At 47.1% G+C, this 22,741-nt stretch overlaps 1 protein-coding gene across 1 annotated transcript in view; it reads right to left on the minus strand.

The window, feature by feature from the left end:
• Positions 1 to 978: 978 nt before the first annotated feature.
• The window catches only part of LOC144270073 (gamma-aminobutyric acid receptor subunit beta-4), an 87,124-nt gene continuing 65,361 nt past the window's right edge, over positions 979 to 22,741 (minus strand). Inside the window, exons 5-9 of the mRNA XM_077826280.1 lie at positions 14,269 to 14,351; positions 8,890 to 9,027; positions 6,596 to 6,748; positions 1,927 to 2,183; positions 979 to 1,356 (exon numbers count right to left, since the gene is read on the minus strand). Of these exons, the coding sequence (XP_077682406.1) occupies positions 979 to 1,356; positions 1,927 to 2,183; positions 6,596 to 6,748; positions 8,890 to 9,027; positions 14,269 to 14,351 (1,009 nt within the window). The remainder of the gene's footprint in view (positions 1,357 to 1,926; positions 2,184 to 6,595; positions 6,749 to 8,889; positions 9,028 to 14,268; positions 14,352 to 22,741) is intronic.

Raw genomic sequence — 22,741 nt, forward strand, 5'->3', positions numbered from 1 at the left:
TTCCAATCTGGGACCCCCTCCCCAACGTTTCCTGCAGTTGTAATACGCACACAAAACCCTGCTATTCCCCTGGAAACACCAACGGTTAAACGTGACCTGTGTCCTCCTTCTACAAAAAAAATTACAAAACCCCCCCTCCCCACCCCAGAAACCATGCACGCGCGCACACACGCACACACGCTCGCATGCTCACACTGGAAAAACAGCTTGCAAACTCCTGAAGGTGGAAAAAGGCAACTTGCAAATGTGCCTTTGTTTTTGATATGCACCCTCCCACCCCACCCCGCCTCCTTACATCTCCCCTTCCCAAGTAATTCCCAATGCCCTCCCCCAGCTGTTCCAAAATAAATATTCTTTTTGTTTGTTTAAAAGATTCTTTTACACCTGTAAGCAAGAGAAAGAGATAGAAAGAAAAGAAAGACCATGCAGTGTGAGAATGGATGTCCCCGATCTCAGTGACTCCAGGTGGGAATAAATGAGAAGGGGCTAAGAGTGAAAATGGGTGAAAGATTAAAAAACTAATAATATCAAGAAGAACAAAGAGATGAGACTTCAGTGGTAAAATGGAGGTGTGGGCAGCGCATCAGTGAGCACATTTAAAGATAGCTTATTCCTCCATCCCTGTTTTCGACTCAGTTTCATTAAAACTTTTCTTCTTCTTTTTTTTTTAAACTTTTCTGTGTTTTTGATTTTGGGTTTTTTTTTTTACAATGGTGAAGGTCTTCGGCACAAAACCGAAATCAAGACGAGGCCAACCCTCCTGAAACCTGAGACCCCGACCCGACCCCCCTGTCCCACCTCCCCATGCTCCGTGTTTCTAATGTGCTGAAAAGAGAAAGTAAGCTTAGAATAAACCTACCAACCAAAGGAGGAAATGATAATAAGAGAAAAGAGTAAACCCAAACCCAAAAGACCACAGCGCTCCTGTGTTGTCATTGTCTGAGTGTCTGTCCCTATCGCTCCTGGAGGCCGCAGGCATCAATTTACATAGTACAACCAGTAAATGAGGTTGAAGAATCCAAAGGTGATTGGAAATATGATCCGTGACCACTTGTCAATGGTGCTGACATCTGCCAGGTCCGGGATTTTGAGCTTCAGCTTAGAGGATCGCCGGCGGAGGCGGCAGTTGGCACGGTTGCGGACAGCAGCATGGTGGGTCAGTGGGACATGGCGGTCTAAGGTCGGGTGGTGGCCAAAGCCATCCCGAGAGGCCAGCTGCTTGCGGAACTGGATTCCTGAGCCTTCAAAGGACAGGACAGAGTTTCGAGAGTCGCCGACGCTGCTCATCATGTCCGTGGCCAGCAGCTCGTTGTTCATCTCCAGGGTGCTGAGGAGGATGTTGCCATAAGGGTCAACCTGAAACGGGGAAGAGAGAGAAAGACGGCAGTGATAGTCTGAGCAGAGCATACTCAGGGCCAGATTTATCTCTTGCATCATTCCACTGGCCTCAGGGATGGTTTTGGACTATTGTCTGGGTAACAACAATGCCCCAGGCAGGGTCATCTACAGACTGAACAATAGCCTTCTGATCTAAAAGCAAGGGGTGCTATTGCTGTAGCTGAAGAACATGCTCCATCATCTTAAAGGCAGGGGCTGACTCTTTAAAGGGCTGTACGTGATTCCACCATGAGAGGGGGACAAAGTCCCACTCTGTTAGCGCTCAATACACCTGTATCACATCCTCGTCCTCGCAGAAGAGGATGGCCCTAATGGGGCAGGGTGAAGGGTGAGGACTGAAGAGCACTCTAACCTCAGGAGTATTTGGTCCTCGTGGACATCCATTTGTGGAGGGTGTACGCTTTAGCCTAGTGTATAGTGAACACAGGGACTGTCACAAAGGGGGGAACAGCCCCTCCAGGGCGCTCCTGGACTGAACGAAGGTGATGTATCTGAATTCTCCTGCTAGAAGGTAGAAAGGGGACAAACCTGCTCCCTCATCCTCTTCTCCTCGTATCGTTGACGCTCATTGTTGGCCTTGCTGAGCCGCTCACTCTGCTTCTTCTGCTGGCGAGGGCCCCGCCCAAAGAAAATGTAATTGACAAAGGCATATTCCAGGAGCGCCAGGAACACGAAGACGAAGCAGCCCATGAGATAGACGTCGATGGCCTTGACGTATGGGATCTTTGGGAGGGTCTCCCGCAGGTGGGTGTTGATAGTGGTCATTGTGAGCACCGTGGTGACCCCTGCAATGAGAGTGCGCATGCTCCGTTACCGAGACGAGGCGATGCCACAGCACGGCACTCACTCATTCTCCCCTCTGTCTGAGCAATGCAAGGAAGGGGATAGATCAGTGTAGGGAATGAAAGGAGGCCAGGGCTCTTAGACACGCCCAGCCCCATTCTCTCCCAGCAGTTGTGGCTGCAGAGAGGGATAAGCAGGATGCTGAGAGAGACAATACCTGTTCTGATCCCCACCTCCCAACAGGAGTCACTGTAGGGAAGAGCCAGGAGGCGTAGTGCAAGAGGAGGGTATAAACTGTGCTTTAGCAAGATGATCTGTATCAACCCCCTCTGGCTCTGCTCCACCTCTTCGTCCCCTTCCTCCTCTACTCAGGATGATAGAGAACACCCAGCTCTGCTCTCTTCTCCTCCCCCTCCCTCTCTTCTCTGACTCCAACGTCTCCCTTCTCATCTCTGTCCTTCTTCCATCTGACTCCATTCCTTCCTCTCTGCTTGACTCGCTAATTCCCTCCCTTTCCTTTCCCACTCACTCTCTCCCCAGCTCATTTCCCTCCCCATCCAGCCCACTCGTGTTCCACCCATCTGGAAGTAAACGTCCTCAGACCTTGTCTTCCTCACCCACTCTATCCCCGGAATCCTGAAGTGTCTTGTTCATTCTCGTGGCTTTGATTACCTCTCCTCCAGCTCCTTCCACCGCCTCTGCCACTTTGTCTTCCCCACGCTCCAGTCTCTTGCCACTGCCTTGCACAAGGTTGCTGACAGCCTTCTCACAGCTATAAGGCTCTCCTTGACCACTCTGCTGCCTTTGAGGCAGGGAAGCACTCTGCTCCCCTTAGCTTTCACAGCTCAGCTCTCCATGTACCTTGTTGATCACCCTGTCAGTGTCTCTTCTAATGATCCTCAACCTCCTCTCCTGGCTGTTGGCAATCCCCACGATTCTGTCCTCTGCTCTCTCATTCTCCTTTTCTCTGTGACCTTAACTGTGCCTGTGGTTTCAACTACAATCTCTACAACAGTGGCTCTCAGTCCCAAGCCCCTCTCTCTATCTATGATGCTCTGTACCTCAGGGGAACACCCTATATCCCCATGTTCATCTTTATAAAATAATTGTGTGGTATCCAATGCCAAGTTTGTCATGTTGGGTGTCTTCGGAAGGCTCATGATGCACTGAGCATGGTTGTTATAGTGATCTTATAGTAATTGTTACAGTAATGCTGTAGTGAGGTTATAGGTTATAATTTCATGTATTTAGTTATGAGGCTGAAAATGTATCCTCCAAGAACAGAGAGGCAGTTTACACCTCATCAGGGCAGGTATGGGACAAACCCAGCCCAGCCTCACAGCAGCAGAAGAATCTGTTAGACTCTCGATGGAGTCACCCTCTTCCTTTGGTCACTTTGGAACTGTAATGAGGTAATGCTCACCTGACTTTGAAGGCAGAGGTGGGGCAAAGCCAAGAGGGAAGAAAGGACATGATAAAAGGGAGAGGCATTTTGCCATGCTTTTTCTCTCTCTTCCACTTACATCTACAGACACCACACCAAGCAACTGAAGCACTGATCAAAGGGGAGAGCTTGGCTGAAGGGCAACCAGCCAGCCTGCGGTGAGAAACATCTAAGTTTGTAAGAGCATTGAAAGTGTTAAGATCAGCTTAGAATTCATTTTGCTTTTATTTCATTTGACCAAACCTCACTTGTTATGTTTTGACTTATAATCACTTAAAATCTATCTTTATAGTTAATAAATTTGTTTATTCTACCTGAAGCAGTGCATTTAGTTTGCAGTGTGTCAGAGCCTCCCCTTGGGATAACAAGCCTGGTGCATATCAATTTCTTTATTAAATTGATGAACTCATATAAGCTTGCAGTGTCCAGTGGGTATAACTGGACACTGCAAGATGGGGGTTCCTAGGATTGTCTCTGGGACCAGCGGAATTGGCTAGTGTCATTCAGTTGCACAGTCCAAGGAGCAGCTTACATGCCAGAGGCTGTGCGTGAACAGTGGGGGTTCTCACAGCAGAGCAGAGTAAGGCTGGCTCCCAGAGTCAAGGATTAGAGTGACCTAGCAGATCACCGGTCCAGACAACACCAGAGGGGAACGTCACACTATCCCTGACCTCTGACCCTCTCTCTGATCTCAGATCTTTATCCCCTCTCTGATGTTTCCTCCTGGGTGTCCAGCTGCCACCCCAACCTCAATATTTCTATAAATGAATCCTTTCTCTAACACCACTCCATTGTCCTTCCTCTCACTGACCCGGTCACCCTGGACACTTTTCTCTCCTTCTCCTCCAATATCCAGTCTCTCACTTTACCCTGTATAACATCCACATCCACCCTTTCCTTGCTGCTAAAGCTCCTGTCTGTGCACTGGTTACCTCTTGCTTTTATTACAGCAACCTTCTTCCTTCTGGCCTCCCAACTCCACCCCCAAAGTCTGCCTGAATCACCACTGCTGAAGTCATCTTCCTCTACAATTGCTCTGTCTGCACCATCCCTCTTTTGAATCTCCCTATTGGCTCCCTGTCTTCTACTGTAGCAAATTCAAGCACTTTGTTATCATCCAGCCTACATCTCAGCTCTGCTAAACCTCTAGCCCTCCTCTTACTCCCTACACTGATCTCAGTTCCCTCACCTTACTGTCCCTTCTGTATCCTTCCCTCCATTGAACCGTCTATCAGGCTGCACACGCCTGTTCTGGTGTTCCAATCACCCTCCCCTCCTTCAACTCCTTCTTCCAAACCCACCTTTTCAATCAGCTCCACCTCCTGTCTCCTGATTAAGGTTCCCTCACCCAGGCTCTGATTCAGGAACACATCCTGATTCGGGACAGCCCTTCAGCCTGTGCTTAAGTGCTTTCCTAAACTGAAGGGCCTAAATTTATTCTCCTGGATTTGTCTTGTATTTACTTAAGAGTCTGAGCTCTTCAGGGCAGGAAATGTGTCTTTACTAGAGTTTGTAAAGTACCATGGAAATTTGTAACACTGCAAACATTCCCCCTGTGCCCATAGTCATTCATTCATCATCTGTCTGTCCATCCATCCATCCTCCCACAGTGCCTATCTATCCACCTAACCTATTTGTTTTATCTGCCTCCCAGTCAATCGACAGACAGACAGACACATACACACACCAGCGCGAGCGTGCGCACACACACACTCAGTGAAAGAAATGCCATCTAAGTGATAACATGGGTATGTCAGAGGAGGCATGTTCATTTAACCCCCCATTTTAGAGTCTCATTTTGATGCTGCTGAAGTTCATGGCAAAGCTCATGATGTAGGATCAGACTCTTAAGACATAGACCTATCTGAGGGGACAAATGCCTCTTTGAGCTGAAAACTCTCTAGCTTGTTCTCAGAAAAACTGTGAGTTTATCTTGCAAAGTCTGCCAGAGTCTGTTTGTGTTGTTTTGTGTGTTACCTGAGCAGAGAACAGGTGGTTTTCACACATTAAAAGATATTCAGGTGCTTTTATATACTGGGGTAACTCCTCAAGAGCTGAATCCTGAAACTAAGTCGCCATGAACTTAGTCCTCTGGCAACAAATCTCTGACAGATCTGAAAAAATGACTTCAATGGATGAGCAGGATACAGGTGTTTTGCAAACGGCATAATGAACATGTGCACTGCTCATGCTTCCGATAACGGCTCCCTAAAAGTCCTCCTTCCTTCCCTGCACAGGTTACCTGCACTGCTCAACCATACAAAGGAGGGGAGCAGCTGCAACTGGGCAGACAGGCAGGGACTGAGCATGCTGGGGTGGGGAGTGGATGAAGATTTGGCTCTATCCTCCATAATGTTCTGATCAGCACAGCTGAGCCTGCCTGACAGGGGAAATAAGCTGCACCAGGGAAAGTGCTGGCAGAGTTTACTTCTGCCCCGCAGTGAGAGAGTAGCAGGCCCTGATTTATGATTCAGAGACTCACTATTTTCAAAACACCTACAACCTCTGCTTTTGGACAGCATAGCGAAGCACTGCCCCTTACTAGGGGTGGTTGAAGGTGCCACTTCACCCTTAATATGTTTCAAAGCAGAACACCTGTATGCTTGAATGTGGAGCCTCGTGGAAATACAAGCCGGTGCATTGATTCCAGCGATTAGATGTGTCACCTGTGCATTTGTTTGCATGTCTGTTTGATTGCTACATCGCACACAGCTGATAACTACAATAACTGCACAGAGTCTGTATACCTGGATCTCTGCATATTTGAACTGCATCTCACTAGATGTGTTGTGATATCTTCAAGTTTGACCCTCTTGGGAGATAACAAAAGGTGCAATGTGTATTTACTTTGCCATGCGATCTCTATCACTCTTTTAACCACTGTGTTCCCCTTTTCTTTTTCAAACAATCTCAGCCCACTCCCCTCCCCAAAGGAAGCCCTTATGGAGTGTAAAGTGAAAAAGGACCTACCCAATGCCACCCGGGCAGCAGAAGCATCATAATTGATCCAGAAGGAGACCCAGGACAGGATGGTGATGAGGATGGAAGGCATGTAAGTCTGGAGGATGAAGTAACCAATGTTCCTCTTGATCCGGAAACTCAGGGATAAGCGGAGATAAGAGCCTGTCAATCAGATACCAAAAGGAGCTGTCATTTGCGGAAGGGCCAGGGTTGCAGGTATGATAAGGGGGCAGGAACAGGAATGGGAATCACCTGGGAATCACTCATATCTCTCCCTCTTTAGAAGTAACGCTGGGGAAGGTCAGGGGAGGTAATCCCGCTATTCTGCGTTTCCATTGATGGCATAAATTTATCACCTTCAGGAAGAGCCTCTTTGGAGCCTGGTCAATTGGGCCCACTGCCTTGGATCTTTAACCACCTTGAGTGGTTAGGAGCTCAGCTTTCTGAACATTAAATGGGAACAGATTCTCCCACAAGCAGTTGCAGTTGGAGAAGACAGAGGATCTCTTCTGCTAAATACCATGTGCTCACTCACAAAAATAAGAAGAAAATTTACTTCTAAATAGCTGAAGGCAGTGTGTTAGGCAGCTGCTGAGAAAACTCGGGACTGTCCCAACCACAAGGTTCCTGTTCAGCCTCACTGCTCAGATAAAACTTCCAGTTTCATGCGCAATCTCTTCCGTAAAATGCATGTGCCACTGTGAATCTTATTTTCCCCATGCAGGTACCATAAAGGTGTGTGCAAACTGGGCAAATGCAAATAGTTTAACTGTGCAAGTCTGTAGAGGACTCCGGTAAGAACTCACCCTTCTGTAACTCTCCCCTTTGCTATGAAGCTGAAAATACAAGAGGTCACCCTGTTTCAACTGCTATCTTAACAGCTGAGGAAGGGGATCATAGAATCATAGAATATCAGGGTTGGAAAGGACCTCAGGAGGTCATCTAGTCCAACCCCCTGCTCAGAGCAGGACCAATCCACAACTAAATCATCCCAGCGAGGGCTTTGTCAAGCCTGACCTTAAAAACCTCTAAGGAAGGAGATTCCACCACTTCCCTAAGTAACTCATCCCAGTGCTTCACCACCCTCCTAGTGAAAAAGTTTTCCTAATATCCAACCTAAACCTCCCCCACTGCAACTTGAGATCATTAGTCCTTGTTCTGTCATCTGGTACCCCTGAGAACAGTCTAGATCCATCTTCTTTGGAACCCCTTTCAGGTAGTTGAAAGCAGCTATCAAATCCCCCCTCATTCTTCTCTTCTGCAGACTAAATAATCCCAGTTCCCTCAGCCTCTCCTCATAAGTCATGTGTTCCAGTCCCCTAATCATTTTTGTTGCCCTCCGCTGGATTCTTTCCAATTTTTCCACATCTTTCTTGTAGTGAGGGATGATGTGTTATGACAAAGGGACCCTCAAGGCTGGCATCCAGCTTAACTGGGCAGGCAGTCTAGTTTAATGGTTAGGGCACTAGACTAGGAAGAAAGAGACTAGGGTCTGCTCTCAGCAATCGTGTTTTGTCTCCTTGGACAAGTCACTTCACCTCTCAGTACCTTTGTTCCCCTCCCACTTTTTGTCTGTCTGATATTGTAGGCTCTTGGGGGCAGAGACTGTCTTTCACTATGTGATTGCCCAGTTCCCAAGCCAATGGGGCACCCAGCTTGGTTAGAGCCTCCAGGCAATACTGTAATAACAACTGATGATCTTGGCAATGGTCTCATGTAATTTAGAAGGTCTTAAGAGCCAATGTTTGTGGTTTGTTTTTCGGCAGTGCACACATTCTAGATAAAATGAAGTCTGTCACCAATCACAGCAAATTTTCCAGCTGGCAACAAATAAACCATCAGATGTCCAGTCTTACCAGCTCCTTTCCCCATGACACACAGGCAGGTTTGCTTCTTGTTCATAGGTTGCACACTTGTTTTTATGGAAATGTTTTTCTTCGTATTGTTATTTTTATTGGAGCTTCAAGAGCCACTTGGAAATCACATGGAAAGAGTGGTAAAGGTGGGAACCTACCAATGAAGCCCTGTTTGAGGGAAGTCAGCATTTTGGCCTGGCAATCTTGAGGGTATCTGCAAAAAATTGCACCATTAACCTCTTGCTGTCTGAGGGCATGGATCTGAAAAAGCAGGGTTGGTAGGATTGGAAGAGAGACCAATTTTCCAAAGTGGCACTGCAAGATTAGAACCCAGGTCTTCAAACATCCTAGACAAGTGCTTCCGCATCTAAGTTAGAGAAGCAGCTGCACTGACTTGCAAAGAGAATCCTTTATATGTTCCCCAAACCCCTTTGCATGGAGCCCCACCTGTGGTGAAGACCACTTCTCTGGTGACCAGTCTCTGCTCAATGATGGTGAACTGGGGCAGCTCCAGCATCTCCATCCCCGTGACGGCCGAGTTATTTCCTTGCCAGAAAAACACAATGTCATCGACTGTGTAGCCATCTGTGGGGTGAGGAAGCACAGTACACTCAGAGTTAACAAGTCCTGGAAATCAGCACCTCCATCTCCATGAAGACTTTTCCCATGGGACTCAAATGGTGTCCATTTATCAGGGCATAGCAGCCATTCCCCACCTCTTGATGAACCTTCACTCCTTAGCCCAATTTGATAGAACAGCTACCTGGAGAAAGAAACAAATGGCCAAGACTCCTTATGAAGACTATGAAGTGGAAGGTGAAGGTGGGAGCTGACCCCTAAGACAGCCACACAATTCTTGGCTTGCTTAGATGGGATTTGTACATCAGAAGCCTCTCTCACAAGCAATATGCACAGCTTTTCCTTGGTGAACTATTTCTGCATGCCAGCAGGGGGAGATCACACAATGCTTTTTTGGTGTGGCCCATGAAAATGGTGCCTATCTGTTTACAAAATACAAGAGCAACAGGGTGGTGGATTATGAACAGCAGCACTAACAAAAAAAACCCCAAAAAACATTTGGTCCTTTCCCCTCCAGATTCTCAACATTTTCACCTAGGTCAAAATGTGAGCCTCTTTGATAGGCAAATGCCTTCATTAAGCAGCCATTTAGAAGAGCTTTAGTGGGAGAGAGGGCTGGATGGCTCTGGAAGATAATAATGAGCTATCAAGTCTTTCATTTCAGCATAACTGGTTGAAATGCAAGCCTGGTCCATCATTACCTAATGCAAATCCCCCTTTGGGTTTGGTCCTGCACTGTACGCATGTGGGAAACTGCACGTATCATCACAAGGTAACAAATGCTGGGCAGGACTGGGTGTGTAGGGGAGCCCAATTAATGGGAGCACTGCTGAGCAACTGCCAAACTACTCCTGTCCAGTAGCAGGAGTGAGGCCAACAAAGGACGCATGCAGCTAAGTGTCTCACTGGCATAATGATCACACACCCATTCCCTGGCCTGTTTTTACCTCACACCCTGAGAGTAAGTGTGCAAGGGGTTTATTATTTCTCATTGCAGAAGACTCCTCCCAGTGGTTCAACCTAACTTGCATCTGAGAATAGCCTCTGTTCATGACCATCACACTGCAGCACAACAGCCCTGCAGAGCATGCAGGTACTTGCAGCATCAAGGCATTTTGCTAGTTCGTGTGGAAGGGACTGGCCGTTCTTAGTGGGAAGGTGTCCACAACATAAAGCCAAAATCACAGCTGGTACCGATTGTCAGTAATGTCCACAGAGAGGCCAAGAATTAAATGGACTATAGAGACCTATAGGGCCCTAGAGGTGCATAGTTCTTCCAGAACAGAGTTGAGGCAAAGTATGGTGGCAAAGCTTGCACTGTCTCCGTACCTGCCCTGTAGATAAACAGTGAGACACTTAACCTTAGACATCATTGCATTTATTCAAAGCTGCTTTAAAAAACATCCACAAATATTGGACCAGATCCACAGCTGGTTAAAACAGCATAGCTCCATTGACTTCAATAGAGCAAACCTAAGTTCCATCAGCTGAGGATCTGGCCCATGAAAGCTCACTGCTTCTGTGCATTGGGTTGGAGGCTCCAGCTGAGCCCATTCTTCCCTCTTTTGGGAGGAGAAGATCTGCACGACATTTGAGATGTGGCTGATCCATGTCCTAGGGCGACCATGCTCCTGCTCCCACTAAAGTCACTGGTAAAACTGCCATCGGCTAAAGGACAGAGACAGGTCATAAGCCCACACAGACTCATAGTGTTTAAGGCCAAAAGGGACCATTAGATCATCTGGTCCAAGCTCCTGTATATCACAGGCCATTAAATTCCATCCTTTGACCCCTGTATTGAGCCCAGGACCTTGTGTTTGTTTGGCTAAAGCATCTCTGTCAGAAAGGTAGCCAGTCTTGATTTGAAGGCATCAAGAAATGGAGAATCCACTACTTCCCTTGGGAGTTTCTTCCAATGGTGAATCCCCCTTGATATTAAAAAATTGGGCTTAATTTCTAAATTAAATTTGTCTGGCTTCACCTTCCAGCCATTGGCTCTTGTCCTGCCTTTCTCCATTAGGTTAAAGAGGCCAGTATTTTCTCCTCACCAAGATACTTATACACCATAATCAAGTCAGCTCTTAATCTTCTTTTTGATAAGCCAAACGGATCAAGCTCTTTAAGTCTGTCTCTGTAAGGCATTTTCTCCAACTCTTGAATCATTTCTATGACTCTTTTCCGCGTCCGCTCCACTTTAACTGTGGACACCAGACCGGATGCAGCATTGTAGTATCAGTGTCACCAATACCGTGTATAGGTAAAAATCCCTTCCCTATTCACTCGCTATCCCCGTGTTCAGACATCCAAAGATCACATTAGCCCTTTTTGCCTCAGCATTGCACTGGGAGCTGGTGTTCAGTTGCTTTCCCACTATGACCCTTCAAACCTTTTCAGAGTCACTGCTCTCCAGGGTACAGTCCCCCATTCTGTAGGTCTGGCCTACATTCCTTGTTCCTAGATGCATATCTATGCATTTGGCGGGATTAACTCACGTGTTGTTTGTAGGGGCACAGTTTACCAAGTGATCTGCATTGCTTTGTCCTTATCATTATTTACCATCCTGACACTCTTTGTGTCACCCACAAATTTTATCAGCAGCGATTTTATATTTCCTCGAAGACCATTGAATCGTTGAATAGTGTTGGGCCTAGTGCTAATCCCTGAGGAATTCTACTAGAAATCCTCTCATTCAGTGATGATTACCCATCGACAATGACTTTTTGAGATCTGTCAGTTAGCCAGTTTTTATCTATTTAACGTGTGCTCTGTGGATACCGTATAGTGCTATTTCTTTTTAATCAGAATGTCAAGTGGTACTGAGTCAAATGCCTTACAAAAGTCTAAGTATATTACATCTAACCACCAAACTTGTAATCTGTCAAAGAATGAAATCAGGTTGGTTTGACTATTTTCCATGAAACACGTTAACTGTATTAGTTATATTCCTATTCTTTATTGGTTGAATCCCAGATCAGCTTTTCCATTACTTTGCCCAGGATTGATGCCAGGCTAACTGGCTAATAGTTACAAATGTCATCCCTCTTGCCCTTCTTGAATATTGGCACAGCAGTCAGGAGGGGCACGTGAAGAAGAAGCTACCTTTCAGGATGCAAGCACTCAGCTCACAAGGTTATGAAAATGTAGCCTCACCTCTTTATGACAAACTCTACTGTGAGTCTTATATGACATCCCTCCCCTCATCCAGCTTGATCTTCCCACACCATTTGGGTACTAATCATCTAGGTATACCTCACTCGGGGCTTGCCTAGACATACAGCATGCAGCAAGCTGGGGGAAAATCTACCATGCACTAACTGTCTGTGTGGTCCCTGCTGCCGTGCTCTGAAAGTTCCATAGTGGATTTTGATCTACTCCCATTTCAAAGGGGGATAGGTCAGTGCGTATTAGGGAACTTCTAGTGCACGGCATCAGGATCCCCATGGACAGTTAGAACATTGTAGGCTACTGCGGGATAGATTTCCATCCCAGCCTGCCGCAGACTAACTATTCGTCTAGACAAGCCCTTACTCAATTCCCTGCCATTGCAGAGGCCTCAGGCATTGGTGCACCTCGGTCCATCCCTTCTCTGCCTGTGGTACACAACACTTTAGTCCCCTCAGGGCTGTAATGCTTTGGCCTAATTCTGGTTGTTATTTGGCGTGGAGATGGTTGGTGGTGTTCAGTGGTCTGTGATATGCCAGAGGTCAGACTACATGATCTAGGGTTCTCTTCTGGCTTTAAACCTCATGACTCTGCAACCGGCCTTTACTATCATAGCCCTCGTTGTTTGGAGCAGAAGAGAGGAGCTAAGGGGGTTACAGTTGCTGATGGGATTCAGGGCAGAACTATCGATCTGGCCCCCATGCCCAATAGAATCATCAGAGCAATACACTGCAGAGATGTCCCCTCACACCGCTGCTCCATGCAATTACTCCAAGCCTCCTTAATCCATTGTATCCGAGAACTGGCTCACTGTTGGATTCACACAAACATCATCACACTATTCGTGTCCCAAATATGATCTATCTTGCAATTGCCATAAGCTGATGTGCCGGAGGAGAACGTCTTCTGGATTCTAACTGTCCACTGCTATTTCATAAATCCATAACCCTGTCACTGTGAAAGGGTTTTGGTGGGTTTTGATTAAAACACATTTAGGTAGGACCACAGCAAAATATAGTTATATATATATAACCAATGCTTCTATTCCAAAGCTGTGCTGCTGGCATCATTGGCAACGCTGGCGCACAAATGAGAAAGGAAACAAAATGGAGCTGTGCTAGTTTCCGACGCAGCAAATACGTAAAAGACAAAAGAATTAAAGAAATAAATCCTCGTCTGCATTGGTCTTTTACATACTGCAAGGAAACATAACTCTGATGCTAACAAATTAGCTTGAGCGTATCCCACTAAAACCACAATCACAAGATGGGGAACTGTGGGCAATTCTCTGCCTTCTGTTTCCTTGGTTCTACTTTAAACTATGCTCAATATACTAAGAGACACCAGCTACGACATGTCATTACTGCCTCCATCAGGACTTAATTTACATTCCATTATGCACCATGCTAAGGGCTGCAATTTGCAGTTTGCCCTAACCAAATCAAAACTATTGCTGGAACTTAGGCTGCCCGGCGCAGGAAGCATTATGACGGCAACATGGACATTGCAGACTGTGGACATAGTGGGGACATTCCTTATGAAAAAGGAAAAACTCCAGACACTTCATCTTCACTCTTGTGAGATCTGTGGCTTTGGGCCGGTCCTGTAGGATACTGCATTTTCATCTTTCCCCTCCTGCAAATATTCAGTAGGCCAGAAAATGCTGCTGGTGCTAATGGCAGCTTCTAAAACCCTTGCCACAGTGAGTAAGATTTTCAGTCTCACCCCGATGCTGGTGCCCTGGTATCCTCTTTCCTGACTCTCCATTGTTGGAGGTTCACCTGAGTGGCTCCCACCCTTCAAAAGGGAGACCGAGAGGCCAGGCCAGACTCCTCCATATGCCCCAACCAAGCCACAATAGAGACGAATGAGTGTGGAAGTCACAGCACCCAGTCCGGGGGAGAGTGCATGCACTGCACCAGTGGGGAGAGAGAGAGAAGAAGGCAGATCCCCAGCAGCAATCAGTGGAAAACAGTACAGACTGGAAGGGGAAATAACATGCAGGGACCCCCTGCTTTCCCTCCTCTTATGACATGTGCAATGCTAGTCCTAGGTGAGGCAGGGGAAGGCACGAGGCATACGCACAGCTCTCAATTTCTAGCGTGCAGTTCTGCTGGTCCAGAGGGTATCTCCTCAGATCCATCATGCAAGCAGCTGTGGTGGTGATTCTGAAAAGGAAAAAAAATATTAAAGGAAGACATGAAAGTCAGGCAGCATGAGGAGCCGCTGTTTCTATGGTAACCAGGGAGCGCCATGGTGGGGAGGGAAGTATGTGGGGAGGGGGAACTGAATGAAGCTCACCCTCAACTGCATGGCTTAAGTCTTTCGTGACTCACGTCATCCAGGCTGCCTCTTTATTAAAGAAGGGGGAGGCGCGGGGGGGCTGTGTTCCCTCTGTATATACATGAGAGAGAGACAAAGACACTGAGAGGGGCAGGGATTTTGAAATGAGGGAGGAAGAGAGACATTTCTGTCTGTGAAAGAGAGAGAGCGAGGACAACCATGCCTATAAAAGAGAAAACGTGTGTTGATTAAATTGCTCTGCATTGGGGCATAAGGAAGAATAATTTATCTGATTATCTGTCTATTCAGCCAGCCAGCCAGCCAGCCTCTCCCAGTCACCATGACATTTGTCTATCACCACCCGTACCCTTCCATCTAATCTTTCTATCACTGAATCTGATTATCCAAATCCCACTTCTTTGAACCTCCCTTTCTAATGAATTGAATGTCCCCTTGTCTATCAACTCTCAATGATGTTAACGTATGGGGCATAGCACAAACGGGTTGCGTTGCGAAAGATATGCATGTGTGTGTTCGCACACAGTATCTCACACAGCTCCGATGTGGGGGTGTGAGAGTGTGTGGATGGGGCTGTGCACGTTTGTACGCGATGTGCTGTGTGCGTCGGGGAGGGTGAATGTGAAGATATGTGCCTTTATGTTTGTGGGGAGTCGGACTGCGTGTGTCACATGTGTGAGAGGGGGAGCAGCAGGTGAAAGAAAGATGGGGGGAGGTGTTCTCTCTGCTGCACTCTTTTTGCATGTGGCCTTCATGCACTTCGGATGGCAGGGGGGCAGCTGAGGGGGGACAGAGCAAATCAGTGTCTAGTTAACCAGCCTGGCAACACAGCACTGTCCTCAGAGTGCGCTGCCCCTCAGACATGCCGGGTTTGCTCCCCCTCACCTGACTGCCCAATCTCCTTTGAATGCAATCTCCTTTCTGTGCAGTGTGTGTGTGTGTAGCTGGAGGTGAGGGGGAAGGGTTGGTCCCCCAGCACCCCTTTCAATTAACCATCTGGAAGGCATTAATCAAGCAACACATATTTTAGGATGCAGGCATAACCAGTGAACTGTTAACAGGGAAGCTTTGTTATCTTCTGAGCCCTGTGGCCTGGGAGGTGGAGAGAGGAAGGGAGAGAAAAAAAGGGTGATAAAGAATGAGGAGATAGAGAGCCAGAGAGAATGAGACTCAGATCAAGCAAAAGAATCAATAAGGAAGGAAGAGATAGAAAGCCAGGGTGTGGGTGGGGGGGTATATAGAGATAAAGGCGGGGGGACAGAAAAAAGAAATGGAGAGCACTCAGCTGAGCCAGAGATGCACTCAGAGCGAGAGAGCGCATCACTGAGCAGCTGTCTCTTTAAGAAATCTTGTGTGCTAAATTTATCTCTCTGCTGTCTGTGAAGACTGTTTGTAGGAGATGAAGCCTTGAGGAGAGCCTTTGCCACTGCCTGCCATGCTATAAATAGATCTGGAGAGACTGAGGGAATTTATATATATCCTCACAGGGTCTAGATACAACATTGCAACTGCCCTTTGTCAGAGGAAAGGGCCAGGGTGGGAAGGGAAAATTAACCTGTTAATCTGAATGCTGGACACAGCAGAGGGGGAAGATGAGCTGCCTAAAACTGATCACAAATGACTGTGTATTTCATTTATTGCTTTAGCAGCTGTCAAACTTTGCACCTCCAACTGGAAAGCTGGAAAGGCAGTGCCTGTCCCGTCTCTTCTCAGCAGTCTCGCTGTGGTCAGGAAACATCTCAGAGGGGCAGAGATGAGGTTTCCATGGGGCATCCATCCCTACTCGAGACAGACCTCGGAGTTGGCACAGCAGCAAATGCAGGCGTGCGCCAGGACCGATGAGTTGCAAATGTGCATGACTCATCCACTATACCGCACACGGCATATACTGTATATATTATGCCACACCTGTGGGAAATAGCATCTACAAATGCATTCTCTGATTTTCCCTAAAGTGCAAGATGCAAAAATGTATTAAATGAACATTTTCCACCCCATTTGTGGGACCCTGTGGGCTAAAACCTTCCCAGAGCCTCTGTCCTAACTTTGCCGAACCAAGGACAATTAGGGGAGGGCTGCCCTGATTTTCAAGTGACCCTCTGGCCTCCCAGCAGGACTCTGCCATCACCTGCAGTGCTGGCTTCAGATCCAGAGCACGACACGGCATGCTATGGATTTAACACTCCAAAGGCCAATTCCATTCTAGGTGTAAATCTGGCTTTCAGTGGGTTTACTACAATTTACAGTGGCGTAACTAAGAGCAGGATATGGCTCCATGCATTTTGGAGCAAATACAACCACCAGTTAGGGATGATCATTCTTGTGCAATAAACAGGATTGAGATTATATTGGCCCCAAAGAATCAGATAAATTGCCCCCTTCCCCTCCAAATTAAACTACAGCACACTGGCTGGCCAGCAGCATGTGCCATGCATGCCTGATTACATGCCCTCCTCCCTTTGCATGTTGTGATGTTACCCACGGGATCGAACAGGGGCATGGAGGGATGAACCTGCCCCAGAAGTTGGTGGTGAGCCTGCTGCTTTTTCAACATTCATGTGCTGGGATCCCCTCTATCTGTATCACCTGGACTCCAAGAATTCTGCCTTACTCCTCTCCTGGATTAAAGTCAGTAATGGCACAGAGAAAGGTAAGCGTCTACACCAGCTGCCTTCATGCCTCAGATATGGCACGGATAAGACTGGCCATATGCCCTCTGCTGCCCAAAGACAATGCAGGCATGTGGTTGAACTCCACCCCTGGAAGTGTGTTTATGCTGTTAGGGCCTGATCCAATGCTTTGGCAGCCCATGGTCTCTGCCTAGGTGGTTACATAGGTAGCCCATTTGGCTAAACCTTCCATTTTGCCTGCTCTATTGTGTGGCACATTCAAGGAACTGTAGGTCTGACATGGCTCATTTGGCAGTGACTGAAAGCCATGACTATCAACCAGCTTGTCGGTGGCCTACGCGACAGGAGCTGGTAGGACTCAGTCTCACCGGTGCCTACATCACAAAAACCAGAGCTGCCAAGATGGTCCAGAGCAATGCTGGGGCACGTCAGTGAAGGGTTTGCTCTGCCACTGACCATGCTGTACCTGCTCTGTGCATAAAGCCTATTAGTCTCCAAGGTGGTCAGTCCAGCATCTATCACATGCACTATGATGACTATTAAAATGATATATCCATTGGGCACATGTAACAAATCCACATGGGAGGATAGATAGATCTGTTCATTATATAATATGGACTGTTGGACAATGGGAAGAGGGGCAGGAGAGATGAGAGAGCGAGGAATGACAGGGGAGGATGGAGGAGAGGTGAGATAACAGAGCAGGTGGTAAAGCACAGGAGGCAAATGGGGGAGAGAAGACAGAAACCGATGGGGATCCAGAGAGATAGTGAGGGGAAGGAGACAGGAAAGGGATGGCAGGAGAAAAATGAGAGGTTAAAAGACAGAAAGCAGAGGAGGAGTGGAGTCTCCCCCTGTGAGAAGGGAGGTGAAGAGACAGAGAACAAACTATGCCATGGTAAACAGTTACCGACAGAGCGCACTGCCTCCAGGGGGAAAGACAAAAGAGAAAGGGAGAGAATGGCGGGCGGCGGGGACAAAAGGGAAGGATGTCACATTCTCTTTGACATTAGAATTAGACATTGGAATACCGCCAGATTATATAATTTATTTATTTTTTAATTCAAAATTTGTGTGGTGTGAAATTTTGCCTGCTTTGATGGGAATTCATAGAGATGGTACCCATCAGAGGGATAGACTCACCAGCCTCTTGCATGCAGTATTCAGTGCAATGGCCTGATTTCATGGCCTGCCACTGACCACAAATGCTGGCTAGCCTTCTGCGGCTTAGACACAATCACCCCTACTACTCTAGCCCCACCCCCACTTTCCTTGAAATCACAATCTCCTCCCCCCACATCCCTCCCCAAGAGGATTCTGCCCTTCCATGTGACTCATTTCTGCTCAGCTCGGACAGGCAGAAGTCACACAGAGATGCTATTTCTCTGCATTGCTGGTGAACAAGACAGCTTTCATTCGGTGGGAGATGGAGGCTAGGACAACTCTGGAAATCTTTTTAAAGGAGGAATCTAGCCCAGGGATACACAAAGCAAGTTGGATAAAAATCTGTGGCTGATGCATGTGTCCCCACTGCCCTCTAGGGGACGGAAACAGAGCTGACTGTGTGTCATAGACACCATAATGCTAGCAGCTAATGGAGATTCTCCTTCAGCACAAGTAGTAGTGGCATGTGCCTTGGCAGTTGCCACCATGAAGCTCTGAGTAGTTGTGAAATGCCAGGATGAAACAGCTGCGAAGTTCTAAGTTGGCTCTCGATTTGTTACAAGATGAATGGATCCCAAGCTGCAACTGGAGCGTGAACCAAACCTTACAGGAATACCCACTTAACATAATCTTCTCATTGTCACGTCTGGGCAGCAGCAGCAGGAGGCTGTTCTCTCACTATGAGCTGCCAGGCACCCTGATCTCCCACTGAATTCAGAGAAACTTGTCAAACTATTCCTGGCAATGGTAAAGGGGACACTGTTCTCATGAGATGTGCAGCCTGATCAGAGGTCTGGACACAGCTGTGAGAAGCATCTTAACTACTGGGACACATCAGATGGAACCGTTGGGGTTTTCCCATCGCTGATGTAGGCAGAGTTATTAGGCTGTGTGTATGTGAAGGGGTGTGAAGAGTCAATTTAACCTCCTAATACTTCCGCTTATCATCATGAGTTGAGAGGGACAAGGGGGCTTTATCCTGCCTCACCTCACCGTAGCTCTGGCAGGACTCCTGAATCTTAACATGTCTCATGCTAGGGGCTCCCCTCTCCCAAGAGAATCTGTCTTTTCCCCCTGCCTAAGTGTTCCAGCTCAGACAGACACAATACCAGCCATTTTGTTTCCTTCTCTGATCCTCCTCATTGCTGTTTGTTTATTAATGGCTTCTTCTGTCTTATGTAGAGTGATTACATAAGATCGCAGACAAGGAGGGAAAGAGCTCAGAGCTGCTATTAAAAACCTGCCATATTCAAGTCTCTGCCCATGCTGCGAAGCCTGTAGATCAGTTCCAGCATTCTTGAGCACCTGGTCCTGACAACGGCCCTGGCTGGACCTGCTTTTGGATTTGGATTTCCCTTCACCCTGCTTTTTCCCAGTTGTCTGTCTCACTTGTTATCCCTGTGCCTTGTGCTCCTCCCTTGATGAAAGCAGCTCCCTCTGTCAAACTTCTCCATTCAGTTCATTCAAGCCCTTTTTGGCCTCTCACCATCCATTTGCCCTCAGTCCCTTCATCAAAGGGGGCAGGGGAAGAACAATTCATCAGCTGGCCCAGTAAAGCAGCAAGCACTTCATCAAAACTTCCATTGCCTTCAAAAGAAGCAGGAGCAGATTCTTAATGTGGGGTGTGTGTGTTTGCACACGCGTGAGCACAGGAGGGAATTTTCTTCCTTTGAGGTCTTCCCAAGTAGAAGAGGTACCTCTCCTCCTCAGTGTTCCTCATCATTGCAAAGCCTGACACTGTGACACTATGAACTCTGCCTTATCTTCAGAAAGTCCGTCCATGGTTGTGAATGAGAGAGAGGAACACAGCACACAATTGCCAGTTCCTGCAAGTGAGTGGAGATGGAGCCAGCTCTTGGTTTGCTCATTTATTTCAGTGTATGAAGTAGGTAAGTACTGGTACAAACCCTAAAACACACACAGTTGATATCAAGAAAAAAAAATCATGTTTTGTCTCGTTACCTCTTGACAGCAACTTCTCAGCTGCTGCCTGAGCCACAATGTCCACACTGCTGTTTTTAGCACACTAGCCCGAGCCCCGCTAGCATGACTCTGTCTGTCCAGGCTGGCAAACTCACTTCCTGTTGCAGTGAAGACATGCCCATTTGGACTCCTACTGACTTTAACGGGACTTATAGAGGCAAAATTATTAATTGCTCAATGAGAAAAATCTCAAACCTTTAACCTTTCAAACTCTCTCAGAAAAATATGCTGGCAAATGTTGCTTTTTGCCTGGCAGTGAACACAACTTCTGAAGGCCCTGAGTGGTTTACAAATCCCTGGTGAATCCCTATTCTTCCCTTACTATGGTGGTGCAGCAAGTTAACACAAGCTGCTATTCATGGCTGGAATGCACAGCCTCAAACGTCTCCAGCCACAAAGCTGAAAGAGTTTGTTTTCTACTCAGCCTCTTTGTTCCATTACAAAGTCGCCACATGATTGGCAACCACTTCTCAGGATTGAGGGACATTGCCCAGGTCTGGAAATGGAATAGCAAGGGGGTGATGCAGATCAGGATTGAGGTGAGTTGCAAAATTGTGGGGGAGAAGGCAAGTTTTAAATCCTGGGGGTGCAACAGATCTAAACTGAAGTACACTGACAGCACTGTGCGGTACCTGGGACTGGGACTGGAATAGCCCAAGGTCAAATGTAGGGACTAAGGAGCATTGTGAGAGCTACTGTGTATGGTGGAAAGTAGCTTATATAGTACTGGCCTTCACAATGCCCAGCAAGAAGATGCAGTTGCTTATTCAGCACTTGTGGCTTGATTAAACTTCTGTTTTGCTTATGATATCTTCCTGGCATCTCTCCCTTTTTCATTGGGAGAACCAAAGTTTACCCAATGGCTCTTGAACCCCAAGAGCAAGGACCTTTCTCACAGTAGCTCATAAAGGGTCTGACATTTGCAGAACATTTGCCCCAGGTTCCAGCCAAGCTATTTTGGCTTTTTCCTTTTTCATGGGACCATGGGCATTAGAGATGTCACCCCCATGTCTCTTCCCACACCACAACTTCCCAGACTCCTCGCCCCGGAGCTTTGGGTTACCTTCCCTACATATTTGCATTTTTTCCTCTAAATTGAATCAGGTCTGATTATTTCCTGCCCTGGTGTATGACTCCCCCGGGATTCCTGGCATTACAGATTAGAGGTCCCATTTGTTTATGGCCCTCCAACTAGCTCTCAGTCCAAGCCAATATGAATTAGTTGTGGAATAAGCTTTCATCAGACGTTGCGTATCAAACACATCCCCAAGACAAAGCATATTACATCTGCTGCATTCCTTTCGTCCACTTATCTGCTAATTCTATCAAAAACAAGCATATGTGCTTCTCCCCAGCAGAGGGACTGTCACAATAGAGCAAAGGGGAAAAAGAAAAAGGCCTCATTTGTCCATGAAAACAAATTATTCAGAGTTCGATCTTGTTCTCATTGACGTTAACAGCAAAGCTCCCATTGACTTCAGTGGGGCCTAACTGGACCCTGGGGGCTCTATCCTGCAAGATGCTGAGCTTCTGGCCCTGGTACAGCAAAGCACTTAAGTGTGTGCTTAAAGCCCTTGGTTGGTAACTTTCTGAATGCCTCTGCATTTCCGACATCACAGTCTGTTGCAAAGAAAATGCCTGAGATGCCACAGCAAGAGGGAATAACTTCACTGCAAGATCAACTTGAAGGAAAGGCTGGGACTGGAAGGAAGGTGGCACGTGAAGAAACAAACATAGCTACGGTACCTAGTAAAAAAGGGCAAGAAAACTATGAAAAACACAAGACAGAAACAAAATCACCTTGGTTAGCACTGTGTGTCAATTTTCTGCACTCTGGAAGCTCTGTTTGAAAGACTGCCCTTTCAGCAAAACCCCCACATGCCACAGAACCCAACAGATCTGGCACCAAAATACAGAAAGGACCTGATGTTCAGAAGAACCCTGAGATTTTGCGCCCATGTTTTTGCAGATGCATATAACTGAGGGTGCAGTTTTGTGGATCTAAATAACTGCAAGCATAACACTTCAGTATTCACAAAAAGAAAAGGAGTACTTGTGGCACCTTAGAGACTAACAAATTTATTTGAGCATAAGCTTTCGTGAGCTACAGCTCACTTCATCGGATGCAGCTTCAGTATTTAGCTACCCAATTGCACCTGGCGGTCAGGTATCTACATGCTACTGAATGTGCTAGAAATTATTTGTGGCTGCAAAATTGCACCTTGCCGCTATTGGTGTCAGCAAAAATGCAGGTGCAAAATGAAAGGCCCCCGAAGAAAAAGTTGCCTCAAACCTCTATGCACATGATGGATGGACTTTTTACAGTGTCCCTCAGAAGACTGCAGTTGCATCACATTAAGAGGTGCTACTCCATGCAAGACTTCTGACCTGCGATGAACATCGGGAACTCCCACTGAACGCAACAGGACTTGAGGACTCTGAACCTCTCATGATTTTTGTGGTGGGTTTCATTGTGCTCT

The sequence above is a fragment of the Eretmochelys imbricata genome, chromosome 9 (assembly GCF_965152235.1).
Source record: "Eretmochelys imbricata isolate rEreImb1 chromosome 9, rEreImb1.hap1, whole genome shotgun sequence".
NCBI classification, from domain to species: domain Eukaryota; kingdom Metazoa; phylum Chordata; order Testudines; family Cheloniidae; genus Eretmochelys; species Eretmochelys imbricata.